Source organism: Beta vulgaris, chromosome 5, assembly GCF_026745355.1.
Source record: "Beta vulgaris subsp. vulgaris cultivar EL10 chromosome 5, EL10.2, whole genome shotgun sequence".
Taxonomy (NCBI): domain Eukaryota; kingdom Viridiplantae; phylum Streptophyta; class Magnoliopsida; order Caryophyllales; family Amaranthaceae; genus Beta; species Beta vulgaris.
The window spans coordinates 58016619-58040185 of record NC_079206.1 but is presented as its reverse complement, the minus strand read 5'-3'; the positions used below and the strand labels follow the sequence as shown (position 1 = coordinate 58040185).

The 23567-nt window shown below is 37.3% G+C and overlaps 1 protein-coding gene and 1 pseudogene across 4 annotated transcripts in view; one reads left to right on the top strand and one right to left on the bottom strand.

The window, feature by feature from the left end:
• LOC104908096 (ABC transporter A family member 12) overlaps positions 1-14949 on the top strand; it is a 29246-nt gene extending 14297 nt beyond the window's left edge. For all 4 annotated transcript variants that reach the window (XM_048644255.2, XM_010697170.4, XM_010697169.4 and 1 more), the window contains 11 exons: positions 513-675; positions 6274-6399; positions 6507-6590; positions 11638-11996; positions 12708-12908; positions 13088-13197; positions 13327-13411; positions 13570-13698; positions 13832-13937; positions 14074-14162; positions 14360-14949. In XM_048644255.2, coding sequence (XP_048500212.1) covers positions 513-675; positions 6274-6399; positions 6507-6590; positions 11638-11996; positions 12708-12908; positions 13088-13197; positions 13327-13411; positions 13570-13698; positions 13832-13937; positions 14074-14162; positions 14360-14662 — 1755 coding nt within the window. In that variant the 3' untranslated portion in view covers positions 14663-14949. The remainder of the gene's footprint in view (positions 1-512; positions 676-6273; positions 6400-6506; positions 6591-11637; positions 11997-12707; positions 12909-13087; positions 13198-13326; positions 13412-13569; positions 13699-13831; positions 13938-14073; positions 14163-14359) is intronic.
• Positions 14950-15004: 55 nt separating this feature from the next.
• LOC104908107 (ABC transporter A family member 2-like) lies at positions 15005-18434 on the bottom strand (annotated as a pseudogene).
• Positions 18435-23567: the final 5133 nt, after the last annotated feature.

Below are 23567 nucleotides of genomic sequence, written 5' to 3'. Positions count from 1 at the left end.
AGTATCAAAACTATGCTACCAACTAATGAAAAAGCCTTGCAAATAGTTATCTTAGACATTTTTTCTGGAAATTATTGGAGATATATATAACCCTGTGTTTTCGACCATTTTTATGAATAACCCTTACGCTTTCACATTTATCTCAAGTAACTCAACTTATAAAACGTAAAGAAGCTTAACAATTTTGTACAAAGGCAAAAAGTACTATATAATGTTTTGTAAGAGTGTTTTTAGCTGCTTTTAAACGTATATATTACGTTTTCGAAAAGCTAACTTTAGCTTATTAAATTTTGAGTCAATGACAGCTTTTGAAGGTAGAACCTAGTTCGTTCATGTTCCATTACTAAACCCCAACAGCTTAATTTTAAGAATACCTGATGTTTCAAGCTTTATTTTGAGTGCTAACGTCTTACGTATAACAACAACTATGATTGCTAACAACTAAAGTACTTAGCTATAGTTTTTGATGGTTTTTTTTTTGTGTTAAGTCAATGCTTTTTAACTAATTTCAGGTCTTAGTAAGCTTAATTGTGTACGAGAAGGAAAAAAATTTGCGGATCATGATGAAAATGCACGGGCTTAGAGACACAGCATATTGGGCAATTACTTATTTTTACAGTCTCATCATTTCTGTTCTCTTCGTTCAGTTCTTTCTCATTGCCGGAGAAATCTCAGGTAATCAAATATAGTAGTATGTCTTGCATAAAACCGCATTATGTGATGGATTATCATCATCAGCAGACCAAAACAGTCGATTAATGGAATAAAAGCAAGATTAGGGAAGTGAAGAAGATGATTAAGAAAAGAAACAAATGAAGATATTGATTGGATAGATGATTAAATCACCAATTACAACCTAGCCACTCTTTCGAGAGGAATGACACTCTCCCAATTAAACTAACCGACCACTTTACAAATACTCAACATGCTTTCTTTCTCCCTACTCTCCTCTATTTATAGAATACTTTTTCCTACTCTCTCCTCTAACTAACTCAGTACCTTATTCCTCACGCTAACTCGTCATAACTAACTAAATTGCATTACCAAAAGTGCCCCTTCCCCAGGCCAATCTATTACACATTACAATAAAATTATGGTAAAAGCACCTCACTTTATGTAAAGAAGTGATTAGGGTTTAATTGCTTGCCTTTTCTATTGATCTCAATCATGTATATATAGTACATCAAAGTAGGAAACCATATCAACAAAGGACTTTGGGAAACATATCCTATACAATATTTCCTAACACCGGGCATGGGAGGGATTGAAAATGCCTAACTTGGACAATAACAAATCAAACTGAGATAGCCCAAGAGCCTTGGTGAAAATATCAGCAAGCTGAGTCGTGGTAGAGACATAAGAGGGATGAATAAGGCCATCTCGAATAGTGTCACGAACACAAGTGGCAATTAACCTCAATGTGCTTCGTACGCTCGTGAAAAATCGGATTTTTGGCAATATGAAGAGCAAACTGGCTATCACAAAAGAGAGGAATGGTCTTGGGATGATGTACACCCAAGCTTAACAACAAAGCCTTCAACCATTTTAACTCACATGTAAGAGAGGCCATGGAACGCTCTTCTGCCTCGGCAGAAGAGCGAGAAACGGTATGCTGCTTCTTGGTCTTCAAGAGATAGGGGAATGACCCACAAAAACGAGCCAGTCGGATAAGGAACGACGAGTAATGAGGCAGGCCGCCCAATCAGAATCACACCAGCCCTCAAGAGAAGATCACTATTAGAACGCAAAAGAATACCCTGCCAGGAGTACCCTTCAAATAGCGAACAACAGAGAAAGCACATATACTGAATAAGCCAAATCAGGGCGCGTAACATCCAAATAAATCAAGCAACCCACAAGACGACGATAAGGAGCAGATAATAAAGGGCCAGAAGGCAGAAGCTAGAGCAAGACGATGATTCTGCTCTATAGGAAAGCCAGAAGGCTTGGAACCCAACAAACCTGCCTCGGAAATAATATCAAGAGTCTATTTCCTCTGACACAGAAGAAGAACTTCGGGCCACCTCAATGGCAAGAAAGTACTTCAATACTCCTAAATCCATCATCTTAAAACAATCACTCAAATAAGCCTTGAAAGCAAAGAGCGTAGCAGAATCATTACCAAAAATAATATGGTCATCAACATCCAACAAAACATTAACCTAAAGAGAGTGATGAGTATAAGTGAAGAGAGAATAATCCGAGTAATATTGAAGAAAACCATAATCCTTCAAGGCAGTAACCAATTTGGTAAACCAACAACGGGGAGCCTGCTTCAAGCCATATAAAGATTTACGGAGAAGACAGACAAGATTAGGGTAGAGCATGCAAAACCCGGATGGAGTTCCATATAAACTTCTTCATCCAAATCACCATGAAGAAAAACATTATGCACATCCATCTGATGAAGCTCCCAATTTTTAGAAGCAGCGATAGCAAAAAACACAATGGTCATTTTAGCAACAGGAGCGAAAGTTTCCGTGTAACCAATACTGCATCCTGATGATTGCCTAAAACAACCAAGCGAGACTTAAGCCGCTCAACGTCACCATTCGACAAGTACTTGGTGCGACAGACCCACTAACTGCCCAAAGCACGTTTCTCGGGAGGCAATTCCTCCAAGGTCCAAGTACCATTATCGTCTAACGCTTGAATTTCAGCTTGCATGGACTGTTTCCACCCCTCATTCCGCATAGCTTCGTTAAAGGACCACGGTTCAGTAGTAGATACAATAGCTGCAACAAACATTAAATAATTTTTAAAAAAATTTGAACAATTTATATAGTGAGCTAGAGGGTAAGGACTACCTGAGGAAGAAGATGGAGCAGGAGTAGAGGAAGATGGATAGTTTGAAACAACAGCATTAGTGACATAATCCTTTAAAATAACGGAGGGAAACTTGGTCCGCAGACCACGGCCCAAAACATCAGTATCCGGCTGAGGGTTATGCGCACCAGAAGAAGAAAGTGGAGACGAAGAAGAGAGGCCCAAAGGTGATGGGTTGGGGTCAGGAGTAGTGGAGCGCGTGCCAGGAGATGAACTGGGAGCGCAACTGGGCGAGGCTGGGAGATGCGGGGACAGGTGCTAGATGCGAGAGAAGGAGAAGAAGGTGTGGGATGGGAGAGCACGGGATCTGTGGGTGGAGAGGGAGATAGCAGTGTGGGCTGGGAGAGCACGGGATGCGTCGGTTGAGAAGGAGAGAGCGGTGTGGGCTTAGATAGAGGAATATTTTTGGGCGGAGAGGCCAAGACAAGGATGGACTAAGCACGAAAAGCATTTGTGGGCTGAGAGAAGGAATTAGGAAGAGATGTAAGAGAAGGAGAGCTGGGCAGATTTGTGGAGGATGAATTTGTGGGGGCAGTAGATGGCACAAGATCATCATCAAAATCAGCATGAACAGTGACGGCACAAGGAATGACATCATCAGGAGATAAGAAAGGATACACATCCTCAAAAAATTTGACATCACGGGAAATAAAAAATTCCTTGGTGTCACGATTAAAAAACCGTCAACCTTTCTTACCAAAAGGATAACCAACAAACACACACTTCCGACTTCTACTAGCAAACCCTTTAGTTTTATGATTATGTGCAAAACAAAGGCAACCAAAAGTTCGAATAGCATCATAAGCATGAGAGAAACCAAAAAGAATGTTAAAGGGAGATTTATTGTGAAGAATAGGAGGAGTACAGTGATTAAGTGAGCAGCAGCAAGAATACTTTCCCCCCAAAAATAAATAGGAAAATGAGCTTGAAACCGTAAAGCATGCCCAACATTATGAATATGTTGATGTTTTCGTTCTACCCGCCCATTTTGTTGTGGAGTAGCAACACAAGAAGTTTGAAAAATGATGCCAGATGAAGAAAAGAAATCAAGCAAACAATTAAATTCAGTGCCATTGTCACTTTGAACAAATTTAATCGTTTGAGAAAATTTCCTATCAACCATAGCAACAAAGTTGATAAACATGAGAAAAACCTCAGTCTTATCTGCCATTAAATAAACCCAAACAGCCCTAGAAAAGTCATCAACAATAGTCAAGAAATAACAGGCCCCACAAGAAGAAACATGTATGTAGGGACCCCATAAATCACAATGAATCTTTTCAAAGATCCTACTAGCTTTATTGTCACTCAAAGGAAACTTATCTCTAGAATGTTTAGCACGAAAACAGATTTCACATGCTTTATTCAAACTGCCCTTACGACCCCACAAAGGAGGAAGTAATTTCAGCACTTTCTCTAAGAGATGACCCATACGACGATGCCACAACTCAAAGTCCGTAGACACGCCATTAACGGAAACCAAAGGAACATCAACACCACCGTTGAAGTAGTAAAGTCCATCCTCTCTACGACCTGTTCCAATCAGCTCCCTCATGTGGTCATGTATAGCACGCATAGAAGAGTTAAATTGAACAAAACACTACAAATCATTAGTCAGTTGTGCAACATAAAGTAAACTACAACTGAACTAATGAACTAAAAGAATGTTAGTAAGAGTAATAGAAGTTGACAATCGAATCGAACCCTTTTGAGTGGCAATAAAGCTAGTAGGATCTTTGAAAAGATTCATTGTGATTTATGGGTAGCACCACTGTCTATTATCCAGGAAGAAGAAGAGAACTCACCGAACATGGAGAAAGCATATCAAACATAAAGGAACTCATCCGTAACATGATGAGTAGCACCACTGTCAATTATCCAGGAAGAAGATGAGAACTCACCACTTAACTAGTCATTCGAAACCTTGGTGGAACCAAAAATACCGGCAAGAGCCTTCCATTGCCGGGAGTAAAGAGAGCACTAGAGGATGCTGAAGCATGGGGAGTCGGTGAGGCAGCAGCCCCGACCACGGCAGTGGCGTGTGCTGCCATAGACCCGCGGCCACGGCCAGCCGGGACTTTAGATGGGCGAGGCTTGGCGTCTGAGCCCTCGGGATACCCAATCAACTCATAACACTTAGATATTTCATGGCCAGGCTTTTTACAGTGAGCACAGTAGGGACCAACAACGAGCAATATCGTGCCCCACCTTATGACAGTGGGTGCACGTGGGGCGGTCAGTGGAGCCACGGCCACGAGTAGCAGTACCGGTAGAACCTCGGCCACGAGTAGGCTTGTCGTCAGTGGAGGACTTGGTCGTGCGCACTCGTTCCTCCTGAACCACGAGTTGATACTCATGGTCAAGTGAAGGCAAGGGATATCATGAAGACGACCATAAAAATCAGAATAGAGACCCATCAAAAAAATCATGACGACGTTGATTTTGACGACGTTCGGCTTGAATAGAACTGACTAAGCATGGAGAGACACATGTGCATAAAATAAAAGGCTCATGCTTGAAAAGTTCATGCCATTAAACATTCAATTTACCATAATAACTTAATAAGGAGAGACACTCATGTTCTTGGTTTGCTCACACATAGCAATAACTGATTTTAATTGATGAATCCTAGGTCCTTTAATAGTAGTAAATCTAGTTTTTAAATGACTCCATAATTAATGTGCTTCATTTGCTTAACGTACCTTTAACCTCAACATTAATTGTGTTGAGTAGCCAAGAAACAATCATAACATTGACGGTAACCCAGTCGGCATCGGTGAAGGGAGTGATCGGACCACGCAACGTGCCGTCGACAAAACAGAACTTCCGGCGAGCCTCGAGGGCGAGTTGAACGTCGCACGCCCAGTCATCGTAATTGTCTGAACGTAGGCGAGTCGGCGTGATAAAGTCGTCGGGTCTATCGCCGGTGTTGAGAAAAAGAGGGTTGGTAATATCAATGCGGGAGACAGTGAATTCCGGCGGTTTGTCAGAATTATCGCTGGCCATGAGGAAAAGATTGAGAGAAAAAAAGCTTATGACTCCGATACCATGTAAAGAAGTGATTAGGGTTTAATTGCTTGCCTTTTCTATTGATCTCAATCATGTATATATAGTACATCAAAGTAGGAAACCACATCAACAAAGGACTCTATACATTGGGAAACATATCCTATACAATATTTCCTAACACTTTATGTCCCAAAAGAGTCATTTTGCAAGTTAAAGGAGTCACTATTAGATAATGGGTCATCTTATACCTTAAAGCGGTTATTTTTATTTTCAGTCACCTCTTTAGAATGACAATATACACTCGTCTTACCCTAAATTATTGTAAGATGGTCTTATATGATATTTTGTATTTCAAACAACTCTAATTTTACCTTGTTGTCACCTCATTTTGTGCATTGTTTATGAAGCACAGCATAAATTTGCTTATTCAATTTGCAGGTCTAACTTTTTTCAGCAAGAATGACTACATCCTTCAATCTGTCTTCTATTTCATCCATGTGAACTGGCAAATTTCATTTGTTTTTGTAATTGCTGCACTTGTATCCACTGTTAAGACTGCTCAAGGTTTGTTTTTCACACGCTTTAATAATATTTTTTTCTGAATTTTAAAAAAGTTTCAAGTATACTTGTAAAAAATTTCTTCATCACGATCATGCTTTTATACGTTTCAGTGATTAGCTCGTCGTACATGATGCTGGTTTGTGTTTTGGCATTTTTTGTTGCTGGAAGATGTATTGAATCCACTGATATTTCTAGTAAGTAGACTCTACTAGACCTCATTTTATACTTTTCTTTCTGCTAATTGTTTCTATACATATTTTCCTCAACAGTATTGCAATACTTTGACTTTTGCAGTATTTATATACAAATTTATATCTTATATCTTATTTAAACTTATTAGATTAGAAGTTATATTAACTTATCTGAACTTGTTAGACGTGAAAGTTGTTTTTTAGGGTGAACAGAACGCACCTTATGTGATGTGCTCTTATAACCTCTCTTCTTGATTCATTCCGCAATCCGGAAATCATGTCAAATATGAAATTTTTAGAGAATCAGTGAATCATATGAACTCAGCAAGAATAACAGAAGAACTCAACGCCAGAATTATGTCATCATCGCCAAACCTCTTGTGGCTCTGTCTTTACACCTAATGCTTCATTAATTTGTGTAGAGATACAGTAGAGAATTCTCACAATTATTACACTTGAGAGAGAAATGAAAGCTAATCTAAGAACAAGTATTTAGAGCTTTCTAGCTTACAAGAGAATAAGAGAGAAGCTGGAAGTTAAAACTAATGTAACAAGCAATAACTAACTTGCTCAGAGTTAGTTAGGTGGGGAATTATTAGGTGTGACGCAGGAGATTGCTGAGGTGTCATCAGTAATGTTATCACCCCCCTCAGACTAGGCATGGGCGGAAACATGCCAAGTTTGGTAAGAAGATTATGCATTTGAGCAGACGGTAAGATCTTAGTGAACACGTCAGCAAGCCGAGCTTGTGTAGGAACATAGGCTAAGGATAGAAGACCTTCAAGGGTTTATCACGAGTAAAGTGAACATCAATCTCAATGTGCTTGGTACGTTCATGATGAACTTGGTTCTTGGCGATATGAATGACACTCTGGTTGTCACAATATATAGCCTAGGATTTGCTTTATCCGGTATCAAACGAGAGCTACGAGCAAATAAAACGCCTTTTAGAAGTATTAGTACCGTTACATGAATTGTAAATGCATGGAAGGTTATGGACACCTAATTCACCAAGTATCTTACAAGCCATGTTACTTGCAACACTCTGCCTCAGAAGAACTTTTAGACACAATATGCTGCTTCTTTGACTTCCAAGTAACAGTGACTTGCCAAACATGAGAGTATAGCCTGAAATTGATCTTCTGGTATCCGAACAAGCACCCCAATCTGAGTCTGGAAGTGCGTGAAGAGTGAGGAAATCACTACCTTTCAATAGAATCCTTGACAGCCCGGTTCTTGAAAATGAAGGGAGGTCATTGTTAGAACATGATACAATGCCTGAAAATGAGCTTCTCTGGGGGAATGCATGTATTGACTCAGGTATTGGACAGTGTAGGAAAGATCAGTGTGGTGTGGGTTAAGAAATTAAGCTTACCAACTAAGCTTTTGTTTGCAGTGGGATCAAGTAAATAAGTAATAAGGGAGAATCAGTGGCATTGAGTTAAGTGAGAGAGGTAAGGGAGAACAACTGACTTGTAGGAAGTGAAAGGTGTTGTAGACAGAAGCTCTTTTGTGAATTTAGCTTGGGTCATAGATATACCTTCAGGTAAATAAGCAACCTCAATTCCTGGGAAAAAAACTTAGGATACCCAAGTCTTTGATGCTAAAGACAGCATCAAGGTGATGTTTCAAGGACTGAAATAACTGAATAGATGTAAGATCATTTCCTGTCAGTAGGATATCATCCACATACACTGCTAATATCAAGATTAAACCATTAGAGTGCTTAGTGAACAATGAGTAGTCATTTTTAGACTCGGAAAAGCCTTTTTGTTGAAGCTTATGTAAAAGTTTGGCAAACCATTGCCTTGAGGCCTGTTTAAGGCCATATAAGGATTTGAACAGTTTACAAACTTTCTTGTCAGGATTAGGCACTCCATCAGGGACAGTCATGTAGACTTCACATAAATCACCATGTAAAAAAGCGTTGTTAACATCGAATTGAAAGATGTTCCAACCTGTGTGAGCAGCAAGAGCAACTATACATCTTACTGTACCCATTTTAACAAGAGGGCTGAATGTCTCTTCAAAGTCAATGCCTAGCTTCACAAGGCGTGCCTTGAACCTTTCAACTGAGCCCTGAGCTCTCAACTTTTTCTTGTAGACCCACCTACATCCTATGGGTTTCTTGCCAACAGGAAGACGGACTAAGGCCCAAGTATTATTTTTTAGAGAGCGCAGTCAACTCCTTGTCCATGGCTCCTACCCACCTAGAATCTTTAGAAGCTTGTTTATAGGCGTGAGGTTCAATAAGAGGATCAACAGCTGCTACTAAGGCTAAGTGAGCAGGAGGAAGAGAGGAATAAGAAATAAAATTGCACCAGTGAGCTGTGTTGTGGAGGAGGGTGAGAAATTCTTGTGCTCCTCCTAACAGGTGGAGGAGAAGGAGGAGAGGTGCAATGAGTAGAAGAGATAGGAGATGAAATAGGTGAGGCAGAAGGTGTAAGGACAGGGAGGAAGAAACTAGAGTATTAGAAAGAGTATCATCAGTTGGTGTAGAAATAGGTGTACAGGGGTCAGAAGATGAAGATGTAGTGTTAGGAGTAGATGTAGGAGTATCTCAGGTAAATCAATGTTAGGAGTAGATGTTGAAATATCTCAGGTAAATCAATGTATGGAATGAAATTTGTGCTAGTTGGAAGGAAATTGAAAAGAAGTAGAAGAGAGAGGAGAGGATATGTGGAGAGGAAAATGTTCATAAAATACATCTCTTGAATTGTAACTTTTTGAGTGCAAAGATTGAGGACCTTGTATCCTCTTTGACCTGGGGAGTAACCAATAAAGACATGAGGATTAGCTCGAAGTTCAAACTTCACTCTATTATGTTTAGGTGTAGAGACAAAACAAAGGCAACCAAAGACCTTAAAATGCTCAAGAGTAGGAGCTTTGTGAAAAAGAAGAATATGGACGGTTGTTTCCAGAACAGTGAGTGGCATCCTGTTAATGATGTGAACACCACAGAGAATACACTCACCCCAGAAAGGAGGGGATAAATTTGCTTGAAAGAATAAAGCCCTGTCAGTTTCCAAGATATGCCTGTGTTCCCTCTCAACAACCTCATTTTGTTGAGGGGTATCAACACAGCTTCTATGATGCTCTCTGCCTTTGCTTGAAAGCACATTCATAAATTATTTGGCATTATCAGTTCTTACAAACTTGATGACAATACCAAACTGAGTACCAACATAAGCATGAAAATTGAAGAAAATGGAATGCACTTCTGACTTAGCATGTAACAGATAAACCAAGTCATCCTTGTGAAATCATCCACAAGGGTAAGAAAAAACTCACAACCAGAATATGTAGTTTCTCTGTAGGGGCCCCAAACATCCAAGTGAACTAGTTGAAAACAAGTTACAGATTTAATAGTACTGTGAGGGAATGAGAGCCTTGTTTGTCGAGCTAATGGACAAAATTTGACAGATTTCTTGAACTGAACTACAATGATGTCCTGTCATAGGTGAGAGGTGCTGTAATTGAGAGGAGGGCATGTGTGCCATACTGAGATGCCACAATTTGGCTTCAGCATTAGCTTTATTTGAAACTTTATTGACCACTATAGGAGCTTGTTGAGCAGGACTGGTGACAGAAAGTCCAGCAGGACAAAGAGGGTACTATCTTGAGTAAGCTTCAAATCAACACAATATGGCCCTTGTTTTAGGCTACCAAGAAGTGCATTTCACCGGTTGGTAGTTGATCAATGTCATCAAAATGATCCCAAATTCTCTTGATTTTAGTGAAACGTGTTGAAGCACTATCTGAACCTTGTTTAAACTCATCATGATTCTGTTGCAAGGCACAAAAAATTGTTTCAGAAGACGCTCCTTCCTGTAAATTGAGCCATATTTCTCTTGCTGTGAGAAAATACAGAACAGTACGTGCTAATTCCTAGTGCCACAAATTAGCATTGAGTTACATCTCTCCCATGCTTTCAACTCTTTAGTGCCAGAACTAGTTTTGTGAATCGATCCATCAATCATTCCTAGTTTATTTTTGGCTGATAGACTGATCATCATAGACCTTTTGCGATCACCATTAAACTTCTCAGAGACTAATTTTATGCCAGGATTGTCAGAAGGATGAAGATAAAAAGGAGAGGTAGGTTCTTGAGTAGGATCTAAAGTAGAATTCAAATTGCTCTGTGAAGACTCCGAGTTAGGAACTGGAATTTCCGTGATATGAACTGATTTGAACCAAGGAAGATGAAGAAATTCAATAAGAAATGAAGAATTTGCACAAATTCTTAGCAAGAAAATCCTGAACTAATTTCACAACTGATGAACAATTTTGATTCTAAGAGCAAGAAATTGATTGATTACACAATCAACAATCATTTTCAATACAAGAAATTCTGAACAAACAATTGATCTAACAATTTCAACAGTCAATTTGAAGATGCAGATAACAAATTGAACTTTAACAGAACAAACAAATCTCTGAACGAACAATTAAGAGAAAAATTGCAGGATTGAACCTGGATGCAGCTCTGATACCATGAATTTTTTATAGAATCAGTGAATCATAGAACTGAGCAAGAATAACAGAAGAACTCAACACCAGAATTATGTCATCACCGCCAAAACTCTTATGGCTCTGACCTTACAACTAATGCTTCATTAATTTGTGTAGAGATACACTAGAGAGAGAATACTCACAATTATTACACTTGAGAGAGATATGAAAGCTAAGCTAAGAACAAGTATTTATAGAGCTTTCTAGCTTACAGGAGAACAAGAGAAGCTGGAAGGTATAACTAATGTAACAAACAATAACTAACTTGCTAAGAGTTTGTTAGGTGGGGAATTATTAGGTGTGATGCAGGAGATTACTGAGGTGTCATCAGTAATCTTATCAAAATGCAAGTGTAATCCACTACCATTTTAGGAAATGTGAAAACATTTTCATGACTATTCTTCTGAATTGGATGCAAATTATTTATTTACAACGGTACCTTATTCTTCGACTTGTTATGAACAGCAGGATATAACAAAAGTGCTCCTCTCTTCATCAATCTTTCTGTAATATATTACGTATATCTTTGACTTTTCAGGCAGTGTGGTACTTTTAGTAGAGATATTTCCTGGGTTTGCACTATATCGAGGCGTATACGAATTCCAGAAATATGCTACATTTGCTAGGAATGGTGCTGGCGTTGGGATGCGGTGGAAGAACTTGAGTGACACAGGCAATGGAATGAAAACAGCTATGATCATCATGGTTACCGAGTGGGTGGTCATGCTTTTGTTAGCATATTATCTAGATCAGGTTGTATCTAGTGGAAGTGGGAGGACAAAGAGTCCCTTCTTTTTCTTACCCACCTTCAGAAAGAAGCCTACTTCCCAGCAAAGTATGCAAAGAAATAGTTCTCAAGTTTTGCCTGGCAATAATCAGAGTGATGTGGACCAAGAGGTATTGTTTCATTCAGAACAGCTTTCATACCCCCCCCCTTTCAATCTGTGTTACTCAGACTCTTCATGTGGGGCACGAATATGTGTCCTAGTGTCGGACTAACTTTCTTGTGTAATATTTGGCCAAATACGAAGTGTCAAAGTGTCTATATCCATGTTTGAGTATCATGGATCCAACACAATACTTACAATACCCCCCCATGACATCAACTATAAAGCCAAGATTTTGCATCTTTTCTGTTGGACTTAAACCTTGTTTGGCAATTTCATATTTGCCATAAATTTAATCGGATTTTGGATTTTGTTTGTTTAATTTATTGGTCAACCGACCAAAAAGAATATGTTTGGTATGTGGCATTTCGTTGCAGAAACGATGAGGCTGAACTAGACCTGCTTTTTGTTTTTGGCTTTTGTTTATTTTGCTCTAAAGTTAGTTGATTTGCTTGTTTAAAGGTTGGCAACTAGCAATCGATTTCACCAAACATCTTTTTAAACAAGTAATACAAAAAAGTTACTCATAAAGCCAACACGAGCCACTGGTCAAACAAGCCAAGTGAACTAACAAACAATCAACAACTGATTAAGGCCACTATATATTGATAATTCTGTTAGATCACTCTTATAAATCCCCTCCCTCGACTGAAGGCTTGAATGTAGGAATCAATTACTCACGAAAACTTGTCAACAATATGTGTTCAATGTTTTTTGACAGAGACAAAAGGTCGAGCAGTTGATGAAAGAAGGAAGCAGAACCCACACGGCTGTCTGTGACAATATAAGGAAGATTTACCCGGGAAGAGATGGAAATCCAGCAAAGGCTGCAGTTAAAGGATTGTCTCTTGCTTTAGAAAGATCGGAGTGCTTTGGCATGCTTGGCCCAAACGGTGCAGGAAAGACCTCATTCATCAGCATGGTCAGTATAATTTCATTCTATATCTATGTTCTGTTTGTTATATAATCCTTTCAAATGGTGCATAATGGCGTATTAACATACATCAGATAATTTTGTCAAGCCATTGGTGATAAACATAAAAAGAAATGAAGAAACTCTTATGTGTTATGCTATATTTAACTTCTTATATATCCCCATAGATGATTGGTCTCACAGAGCCAACTTCAGGCACGGCATATATTGAAGGTTTAGACATAACAACTCGTATGGATGAAGTATACACTTGTATGGGAGTTTGCCCTCAGTTTGAGTAAGTTCTAGTCTTGCTCTTTTTGCTTGTAAGGAAACTATTAATCAGTTGATCACACTTCATCTCCTTAACAGTATAAATATTACGTATTATAATGATTTAATATTCCAACATCTTTTACCCCTGCAGCCTGCTGTGGGAAACACTTACTGGAAGGGAGCATCTATACTTCTATGGTAGACTTAAAAACCTTACAGGTTCTACGTTGGCACAGGTACTTCGTTTGTCCTCCAGTAAACAAAAGAGGGATAATTAGATATAGTTGCGTCCAAAAACTCAGCATGAGTTGCTAAAACAGGTGGTCAAAACTGATTTGTGCACCTTCACTTCTAAAGAATGCCATTATTCACCCGTCCCCATTATGTTGTACAGGCAGTTGAAGAGGCTCTGAAAGAGGTAAACTTATTCCATGGTGGTATTGCTGACAAACATGCTGGCAAATATAGTGGAGGCATGAAGAGAAGGCTTAGTGTCGCTATATCACTAATTGGCGATCCAAAGGTTACTTATTTCACTTAGTTGTACCTTTTCTTTTTTACAAGTTCTTTTAAATCCCTGATCCTTCATTCAGTTTTATGCTTACTTATTGGGTCAAAGTGTATATGCTAATACTAGTTTCTTGGATTTTCTGAAGATTGTTTACCTGGATGAACCAAGTACTGGACTAGACCCAGTTTCCAGGAATAGTCTATGGAGTGTTGTGAAGCGTGCAAAGCAAAATCGAGCAATTCTTCTTACGAGTAACTATTCTTTCCTATCTTCTTGGAAAGGAATACATCAAAACTTCTCTGATCAAAGATCCATATACATGATACTGAAGGTACACTAGTTAATTTGATAAGTTTTGACACTTTTTTTGTTTCTAACTTCTATCAGCTCATTCAATGGAAGAGGCTGAGGCTCTCTGTGATAGACTAGGGGTTTTTGTTGATGGAGCTCTGCGTTGTGTAGGAAACCCAAAAGAGGTAAGTTCCTTGGTGTTATATTGCGTCTTCTTTTCAAATTGACTTTCTATTTCAGCTAAGTCTAGTTTTGTTAAGTTTAAAAACTTCGGAGAATTTCAATATTAAGCTCAGCGAATTTCATTTCAAAGCTATTACCCAGTTGGTTTCTTTCTGATGTACCTAAAAAACAATGGTTGTGTATAAATGGTGTACAACAGCTGAAAGGTAGATACGGAGGTTACTTCATCTTTACAATGACTACAACGTCAGGTAAAAACGACGAAGAAGTGGAGGATATGGTGGTGAGCCTCTGTAGGAATGCTGTGAAAACCTACCATTTGGGTGGTACTCAAAAGTTTGAGCTACCAAAGCATGAAGTTCGTCTTGCGGATATTTTTCAGCTTGTTGAAAATGCAAAGAGTAAGTTCCCTGTTCAGGCTTGGGGGCTGGCAGACACCACTCTCGAGGATGTCTTCATTAAGGTCACTCGTCAGGCTCAAGCTAGATCTTCTGATGAGTAAAGTTTTTTCAGTTGTCCCTTTTTTCCATCTACATGTTTCAGTTTTAAGTATGTCTTCAGAATGAAGTGTTAGGGTATCATCTGAAGTGTAGGATGCCACCTTTTTATTTTTTATTTTTTGTAGTTTTCTTCATGATGCGGTGCTTTAGAATCTCCCGCTTTTCCATGTAAATGAATTGTACGTTGCTTGTGGTGATAGTTGTAAGCATTTTAGATTAACAATATGACTGCGCTCAGATATAACATCTGAAGTTATCAGTTTTGGAGCAAAACTAGCCATAAATCAAAGACATCCAGCCTTAACCTTTAAAGAAAATATGTTGTTTTACAATTGTACTGCAGATCATGAACGTGAATATGAAAGAAGCGAGTTTAGGACAGTTGGTACTTGGTACGGATCAATCACCCTTCCTACAATTCTTCGTGACTTGCCCAACGACCTTGAATGAGCCACAGGGAGGATGTGGCTTGGTTGTACATTAGGAGGAACTGGCATCTCAGTTGAATTAACCTGAAATGCAGATTGCACCTGAGTCGTTATGTTCCCAATGCACTTCGACCATAATGCCTCGAGGATTCTCTGCAGTCTCTGAACCTGGAATTGCCACATATCTAGCTCCCTCAGGTACCTCCAATGGTAAGAATTTCCAACATATATTAATTGCACAGATTAGTCTTTGCATTTCTGGTTCATCCAAGAAATGTAGTTTTAACATTTATTAAGGGTTTAAAAACATAGTTGAAACTTACCTGAACTGGTGTTCCTGAAGTCAAAGTAAGAGTCTTCATTCGCCCCTCAGCTATAGCAGTTTCCAACTCTATCATGCCTCGCAATATTCAGGAAAACTTCTTCCAGAGTTGTTAAGCCAAGTTGAATGTCTGCTACACCAAATTCTTGTTGTTTATCTTGGAGATCTCCAAGAGTTGCCTGCCAAAAGAAAAACATGACCAGGCCATGAAACTCCCCACTATCCAAGGCCAAAATAGTTTTCCAGGGCAGAAATATATAATACATGATCCTTTTGAGATTGTTGTCACATAGATTATGTATTAATGATAACTGTATATATACTGCGTCGAAGCTAGTATTTACCTTCAAACGGGGCTCTTTCTGACGCAGAATCACAGATGTAAGATATGCATTGCTCTCTTCCTTTAGGGAGACTCCCAGTGCTGTAAGAACCATTAAATTAAAGCAAGATGCTGCTGCCAATCGAATAAAACCTAACATATTCTTTTCCTTAGAAGCTACATGTCTAAAGAACTCCTTTACCGTTTCCTTAGAAGCTGCATTTGCTAGTGAGTTGCCATTTATGAAGCTCAAGTTAGTGATAAAACCAGTCCCAAACCGTGACTTCAATCTGATCGACGTCCCAATACACCGGAGTCTCCCTTTAGCCATGATACGTATTCGATCCCATAATATATTGGCTTCTTCCATTGAGTGTGTTGTCAGAATCATGACCCTTTCCCTCTTTGCATTTTCTATAATGTCCTATACATGCCTCCTGCTTATTGGATCCATACCTGTAGTCTACAATTGTAACAAAGATAAATGTCACATAACTTTATCAACACTAAGGAAAAGGGAGGTAAATATTACATTTCTTTCTTTAGATACTAACAGAACTATTATGGACCCTTGTTAAAATTATTTTCCTTGAAGATATTTTCCTCGGAACCAAAATCCTCTAAGTGTTAAAATGTGTCTTAAAAGCCACAAGTAGCTAATAATTTCTTGATACAAACAACTAGCAAGAGTATGTTTGTTGGCAATTGAAAATAGATCCCATTATGAACTCGTTGGATTAGGGTGTCTAGGAAGAGAAAATCGGTACCTTGATGGCATTGGAAGGATTAGTTCTGTGACATTTACAGCAACAACCTAAATTTAATTTTCCAGGATAAATCTTGACTAGACCGTGCATCTGAACATCAATGTTAGGATCAACTTCATCTAATCTTGTTTGTCGCTTCACAGCTTTTTCCTCCTCGAGCACATCTGTGTCATCTGGAGTAATATTGCCAAGTGACCACCTGAACAAAGATATTATGAGGAAGAAGTTAGTAAAATCCTTTAACAACTATACTATGTGTATCAACAAAAGCTCAAGTTTCCGTACCTTGAGTATTTTCCTCCTATTCCTGCCCAATATCTTGGGTTTAGAAAGTAGAGTTGTGATTTCCTCGTACCATTAGGGCTCGATAATACATTATCCAAGTACAGCGCCACAAGGAACCACAACAGACAAGTATATATGAGCTGCATATAGATATCATTCTTCACAAACATGTACATGCACATGCACCCAAGAATAAGTACTTGGCCTTTTTCTTAAGTGCCTCTATAACAAAATTGTTAACACTAATTCTTACAACTTGGATTATATAAGACAAATATGTAACTTAGAACTATGTTTTCAGGTACGTAAAAATATATATTGTATACCATTGTCAAGAAACAACCAGATTGATCACGAGGACACTTTGCTCGTTCACTCCAGCTAATCCCAGGTCTATATATTATGTGATTCAATTGCATTGATGAGCATCTGAAGTGCATGTGAAAGCAGACTTGGTGGGAGAAAATACAAGATGTTAGATTTCTTAGAGGGATCAATAGCTTGAGCTTTAAACTGCAACATCAAATTTATACATTAATAAAACACATTGAAATTATAAGTATTAGAATAATCTTGTGCTCTAAAACTTAGAATGCTGAAATTACTTGTAAGACAACTCCAACCAGAAACATCGAGAATCCTGCTCTAGATGCAGAAGATGACTTTTGAAGAAAAGCAGATAGCATGAAGGTGAAACTGGTCTAGTATCAAAAATGCCCAATAAAAAGCCAGAGAAAAGTCGTGAGAAAATACAAGGAATAAAGCAAAAATTACAGGGAACTCGTTTGGTAGACAATAATAAATGGTGGTAATGGTTTTTTTCTTTCCAAATGCAATATCGTAAAAAAAGTGTCATGCCAATACCCAAACATGTGTTTTTTCTTTCCGTTAACACTCGATACCACCTCTAAAATGATAGTGCATGGCAATGGAAATTTGTGAAGTAAAATTGTTATTATTTGGAAATAGCATTGTCGTGACCTTTTTTTCTATCAAAATTACCTATAAACTCACTATTATCACCACCATTAATTGAATAGCACGTATCAAATGCGACATAAATGTGTAAGAGATAAGTCAGTACAATATTCAACTCGAAAAGGAAGAAAACAAGGAACAATATTGCAAAACTGTTATGCAAAAAAAAAAAATTGGAACTAAAACATCATTCCAAAGAGGACAGTACAAACTACAAAGTGATAGAATTATAATGACAAAGCTCTCCCAAACAAGCCACTAGAGCCAAGAAGCAGAATCATAGAGCCCCATTAAATTCATGGCCTGATAAACCACAAGTACCAGAAGTGATGCATCAGATATAGTAATAATCAAAAATCACGTAAATTCTTCTCGATGTCAAAAGTACTCGAGTTTTAGTGTTTTATCTGCCGTAGCTTCAATTTTTTTCCATGACAATAGAACTTAATTGAAAAACAACAGGAAACATGGCAATCACAAACAGGAACAACGGTGCAAGAACTTCAATGTCAGAAGAAGATCCATCTGCATTAGCTATTGCAGGATGTGGGATTGATACTAATATGTCTCATAAGTCATCAAATATCGGTTTTGTCGAAAGACGTGGAGTCTGTGAATGCAAATCATATAGGAAATAATATCAAGTAAATCACTTGATATTATTCTCGACATTCTCAGCAAGATATTATCTTGTATATCTTCTATTCTTATCTTGTATATCTCTCATTCCTTGTACATGTTATTTGTTGCTTATATATATTGCTATATCTCTTGTAATATATAATTGATGTAAACGCTGCATATAATATAACTTTCTTTCACACTTCTCTACTGTATTATGGTATCAGAGCAGGCTTAAACTACCTTCCACATATTATTTTTTTCTCGGCTCCCATGGCTTCCAACACTATCCCTAACGATGTTGATCCCAAAACTCCTCTTGTTATTGTTAATCTTACTAACATCATCAAGCTTACTAATCTGAATTATCTCTCTTGGAAACTCCAACTTGAGGCTATCCTAGTTGGCCATGGTCTCTTCAAGTTCATTGATGGAACTTACCCAACTCCCCCTGCCGCCATTCCTCCCACCAACAGTACCACCACCACTTCTCTTCCCGACCCGGCTTATCTCACTTGGATTTGTCAAGACAATTTACTTTTTGGTGTTCTTCTTGGCACACTTGACTCTAACATTGTACAGTTAGTTTCTCGCGCTACTACTGCCCAACAAGCATGGGATATTTTGGCTCACACCTTTGCTCGCCATACCCGTGGCCACGCAAAACTTATCAAGGCCAAGCTTAAATCTATCACCAGAGGTACTCAACCTATATCTGACTATGTCCATGCTATCCGCGTATGTGCCGACCAACTTTCGGTCCTTGATGACCCCATTAAGCCTAAAGACTTAGTTGAACGTGTACTTGAAGGCCTCATCAATACCGAGTTCAAACCATTGGTGGACAATATAAATGAGCGTGATAGGCTTATTACCTTTGATGAATTACTTGAAAAGCTTCTGCTCAAAGAGGGGACTTTACTTCCCCCTACTCCCACGCCCAGCCTCACCCCCTTCCCATTACTGCCCATGCTATGTCTACTCGCGCCTACCCTTCACACCCTACCTCTTCCCACCCTCTTGATGTTCAACGTCCCTTTTACCCCTCATCTAAACCCGCCCACTATCTCAAACCTTCCAACACTCATGACAAACCTAAACCCTCGGGCTACAAAGGTAAATGCCAATGGTGTCATACCGTTGGTCATTCTCTATACCGTTATTATGTCTTCCAAAAATAGTTCCCTCACACTAAACCTACTATACCTTCCTCTAGCTCCCCTCTCCCACCTCAAGCTCACTTTGCCAACGCTTCTATACCACCGACGTCCTCTTCTTGGCTCCTTGATACATGGGCTTCGCATCACGTCACTCATGATCTCTCCACTCTTTCTTTTCATCATCCTTATGATGGTACTAAGAAAATTGTCATAGGTAATGGTTCTGAGGTTCCAATCACTTATACGGGTTCGCTAACTCTTCTCTCTACTCCCTCTAAATCTATTCATCTTTCTAATGTTTTATGTGCTCCTAGCATGAATCGTAACATCATCTCTATCTCTCAATTATGTCTTGATAATGATCTTGTGGTTGAATTCTCATCTTCTTCTTTTCCTTTGAAGGATCACCTAACGGGGGTACCACTTCTAAAGGGTCACACTAAACATGGTGTATGTCTATGAATGGCCTACTACTTCCCCTTCTATTCTTGCTCTATCAACTATCAAGGCTCCTGCAATAAATCGACATCATAGGCTTGGCCATCCCTCTTTAGCTATTTTCAAACATATTATTTCTGATTTCAATCTTCAAGTTTCTAACTCATAGTCTTTTCATTGTAATGCTTGTTTTTGCAATAAAAGTCACAAACTTCCGTTTAGACAAGAGACTTTAGTTTCTCATTCTCTTCTTGATATTGTTTCTACTGAGCTATGGACTTCTCCCGTTTATTCCATTGATGATTTTACATACTACCTCTGTTTTTGTGATACTAACTTTTTGTTTGCATATTAGTAGCAAACGATAACGTTAAAGTTCGAGGACGAACTTTCTTTTAAGGGAGAGTAGATTTAATATCCCAAATTTTTGTAACTATTTTATAAATTTATTTTGTTATAATAAGATTATATAAATATAAAATTCTGAAAAATAAAGTAAAATCATAATAAATCCGATTTTTTTTATGAAACTGTTTTTATTTATTAAATCAGATTTTTATCTTTTAAAAAAAAAAAAGTCGAAATCAGATTTTTTTTTAAATCAGAATTTTTTCGTTCAAAAGAAAGATAGAGAGAAAAGAAAATTCTGAAATTTTTAAATACTTATCTTTTAGTGAAACCCTAGATTTACATACATATATATATATATATATACATATATATATATATATATACATATATATATATATATATATACATATTATATATATATATATATACATATATATATATATATATATACATATATATATATATATATATACATATATATATATATATATACATATATATATATATATACATATATATATATATCCCCAAACACCCAAAAATCTCCACGTAATACACTTTCTTCATATTTTTGGTAAGTTCTAAATTCCAAATCTAGAATCCACCATTGTTGAATTTCGAAGGTTTCAACCAGAAAAAAAAAAAATAATATATTTTTTACCAGACATCGCGACTCCGACGACTTGGCCGGAGTCCGACGCCGGTCTTCTTCTTATTTCTTCTTCGTCTTTCTTCCTTCCTTTCTTCCTCCTGCGTCTCGCTGAGGCGTGCTTGCGTGCACCAGTTCCTTAAAAATTTGTTTGTCAAGCTTTAAAAGTTTTTTGTTTTTTTTTTAAAAAAAAGAAAAAGAAAAAGAAAAGGTGTATAGTGTAGCGGCAGAATGGCAGTAGGTGCCAGTGTGTTCTGCCACACATCAAAACCATTAAAAGTGATTAACCATATACAAATTTTTCGTCCAACAGTGACATGTCACGTGTTTTAGTAGAGATTTTTATGTTTTTACCTTTTTCTGTTTTCGGATTTTGGTTCATATTAACCTTGACATGTCACGTGTTTTTACCTTTTTCTGTTTTCGGATTTTGGTTCATATTAACCTTGCAAACTTTGGTTAATTATTTTTCGGGATATTATATCAAGTGACTAACTTTAGGTAATATTATTTGTTGTAGACGGAACTTTCGTAGAAGGCGACTTTTAGTTGATATTGCTATACTTGGGAAGCGTTTGAGGTAATTCACAATGTCCATCAACAACTAGAATCCCGTTAGGAGTTGTATGTGCTATGTGTAATACATGTGATTATATGATTTTATGTTTATATTAGATGTATATATGTGGCATAAATAGTATTAGTATGTGTTATGACTAAAATTATTATTATTATATTTATAGTACCTATTATTCCTACGTATAATACATATGTATCCACAAGTGTTTTGTTATTACTTTTGGAATGTAGTGTACATATGTAATCACCATGGTTAAGAAATTATATTAACTTTGGTAATGTAACTTAATGGGTAAAATTAGTGAGTTAATGATGTTTCGAACGGTATAAGTTGATATGGTGACTCTTTGAGGCTCTAATGATGGATGTATTGGTTACTACGAATTATGGACGTTATTATCATGATTATATTAAGTGGTTAAGTTGTGAAAAGTATTTATTGAACTGAAGATGTTCCTGCTAATGTTAATGTGATGTTTGATGTGTTACAACTTTTAAAAAATCTATTAATCACGTAAAGTGGAAATTGAGGGAATTATCCTGTGGATTTGGATCCTCCATAGGTGATGAACAGTACTTGATTTTATTCTGTTACAACTCTTTATTGTCTTCCTCCTAATACTATTGGTGCGCATTGCGGATACCCATTAGATTAGTGAGGGGTGTGCACACTAGGGACGTTCTGCAAAACGATATTGGCCATTACTCTTAATTATCTGGGTGACGACCCATGTTGAAGTAGGTGGTTACTGGGATTAGTCCCGGCCTACTGACGTTCAATTCCCTTCTAATAAATAAAATTGTTGTGTATGACTCATATAAACTTGAATAATTGAAATGGTTAATCATATTATATACTTGATTGTATTATGTTATACTTGTCTGTATCATCTATATTGTCTGTATTATGCTAAAAAATTATTTTTAAAATATAACTATTATTATATTATTATTTTACGGGATGGAGTTGTAATTACTTAGCTTTCGCTAATTTTTGTGTTTTTGTTTTCTTTTCTGTTCCATATTTATTTTGTGCAGGTTGGTGAAAGGGACTACGTTGCAGGAATGAGTGAATTTATAGTTTTTAAGTTCACCTATTTAATAAACAGTACTGTCATTTGAGATTGTTTAGTTTTGGTTTGGTTTAAATTAGACAACTTAGTTTGGTTATTTTGATACTTTGGTTTGTAAGTTAAATTTTTATTTCTAATAATTAGCCTTGCATTTATTTTGAACAATAGATGCGGCGGTAACACCCTAAAGGTTTGGTCAGATATTTTAATGAAAAGTGAATATTTTATAAAGTTTTAGAACCAAATTTTGGGGTGTTACAAATTGGTATTCAGAGCTTAGGTTATAATAAATAAATATAAATTAGGAGTTAATAAAATTTGTTAAATAATTAAGAGTCTAAGGTTAAATAATATAGGTGCTAATAAATTAAATAATAAACGTTAAAATAAATTGTGAGAATGGGATCAAAAAGGGTTTATGTGCCTTAATGTGAAAGCACTTATTTCAGGTGCTTATTAATTGTTTCTTTTCGTTCTTATATGTTTAGATGTTGTAACTACAAGAAAATGTTGCGCTCGGATGACCGACCATAGGATTTAGAAATTTATATTTATAATAAGGTCTATAGACTAAGTTCTTTAGTAGTATTGGAAATTCTCTAAGTTCCTATATATGTGTTTTTATTAGGAATTTATTACTTGACTATTTGAGTTGAATAGAAATTAAGTTCTTGTTATAATTGTTGTTTACTTGTCAATATTGATGTTAAATGGAAGCATGCAAAGGTTGTCTTGAAATGTTATGATGAAATATAGTTTGATTGAGGCATGTAATTTCTTATGATGAAAGTTTGTATTGAGTAAATAAAACGATGTGCAAGACCATGTATGGGTGAATAGATGTAGTAATACCAATGCTAATGTGCAGGAATTGTATGCAAACCTATCAAGTATACACTAGATCTCGTAGGAGGACTTTTGAACAAATGGCTGA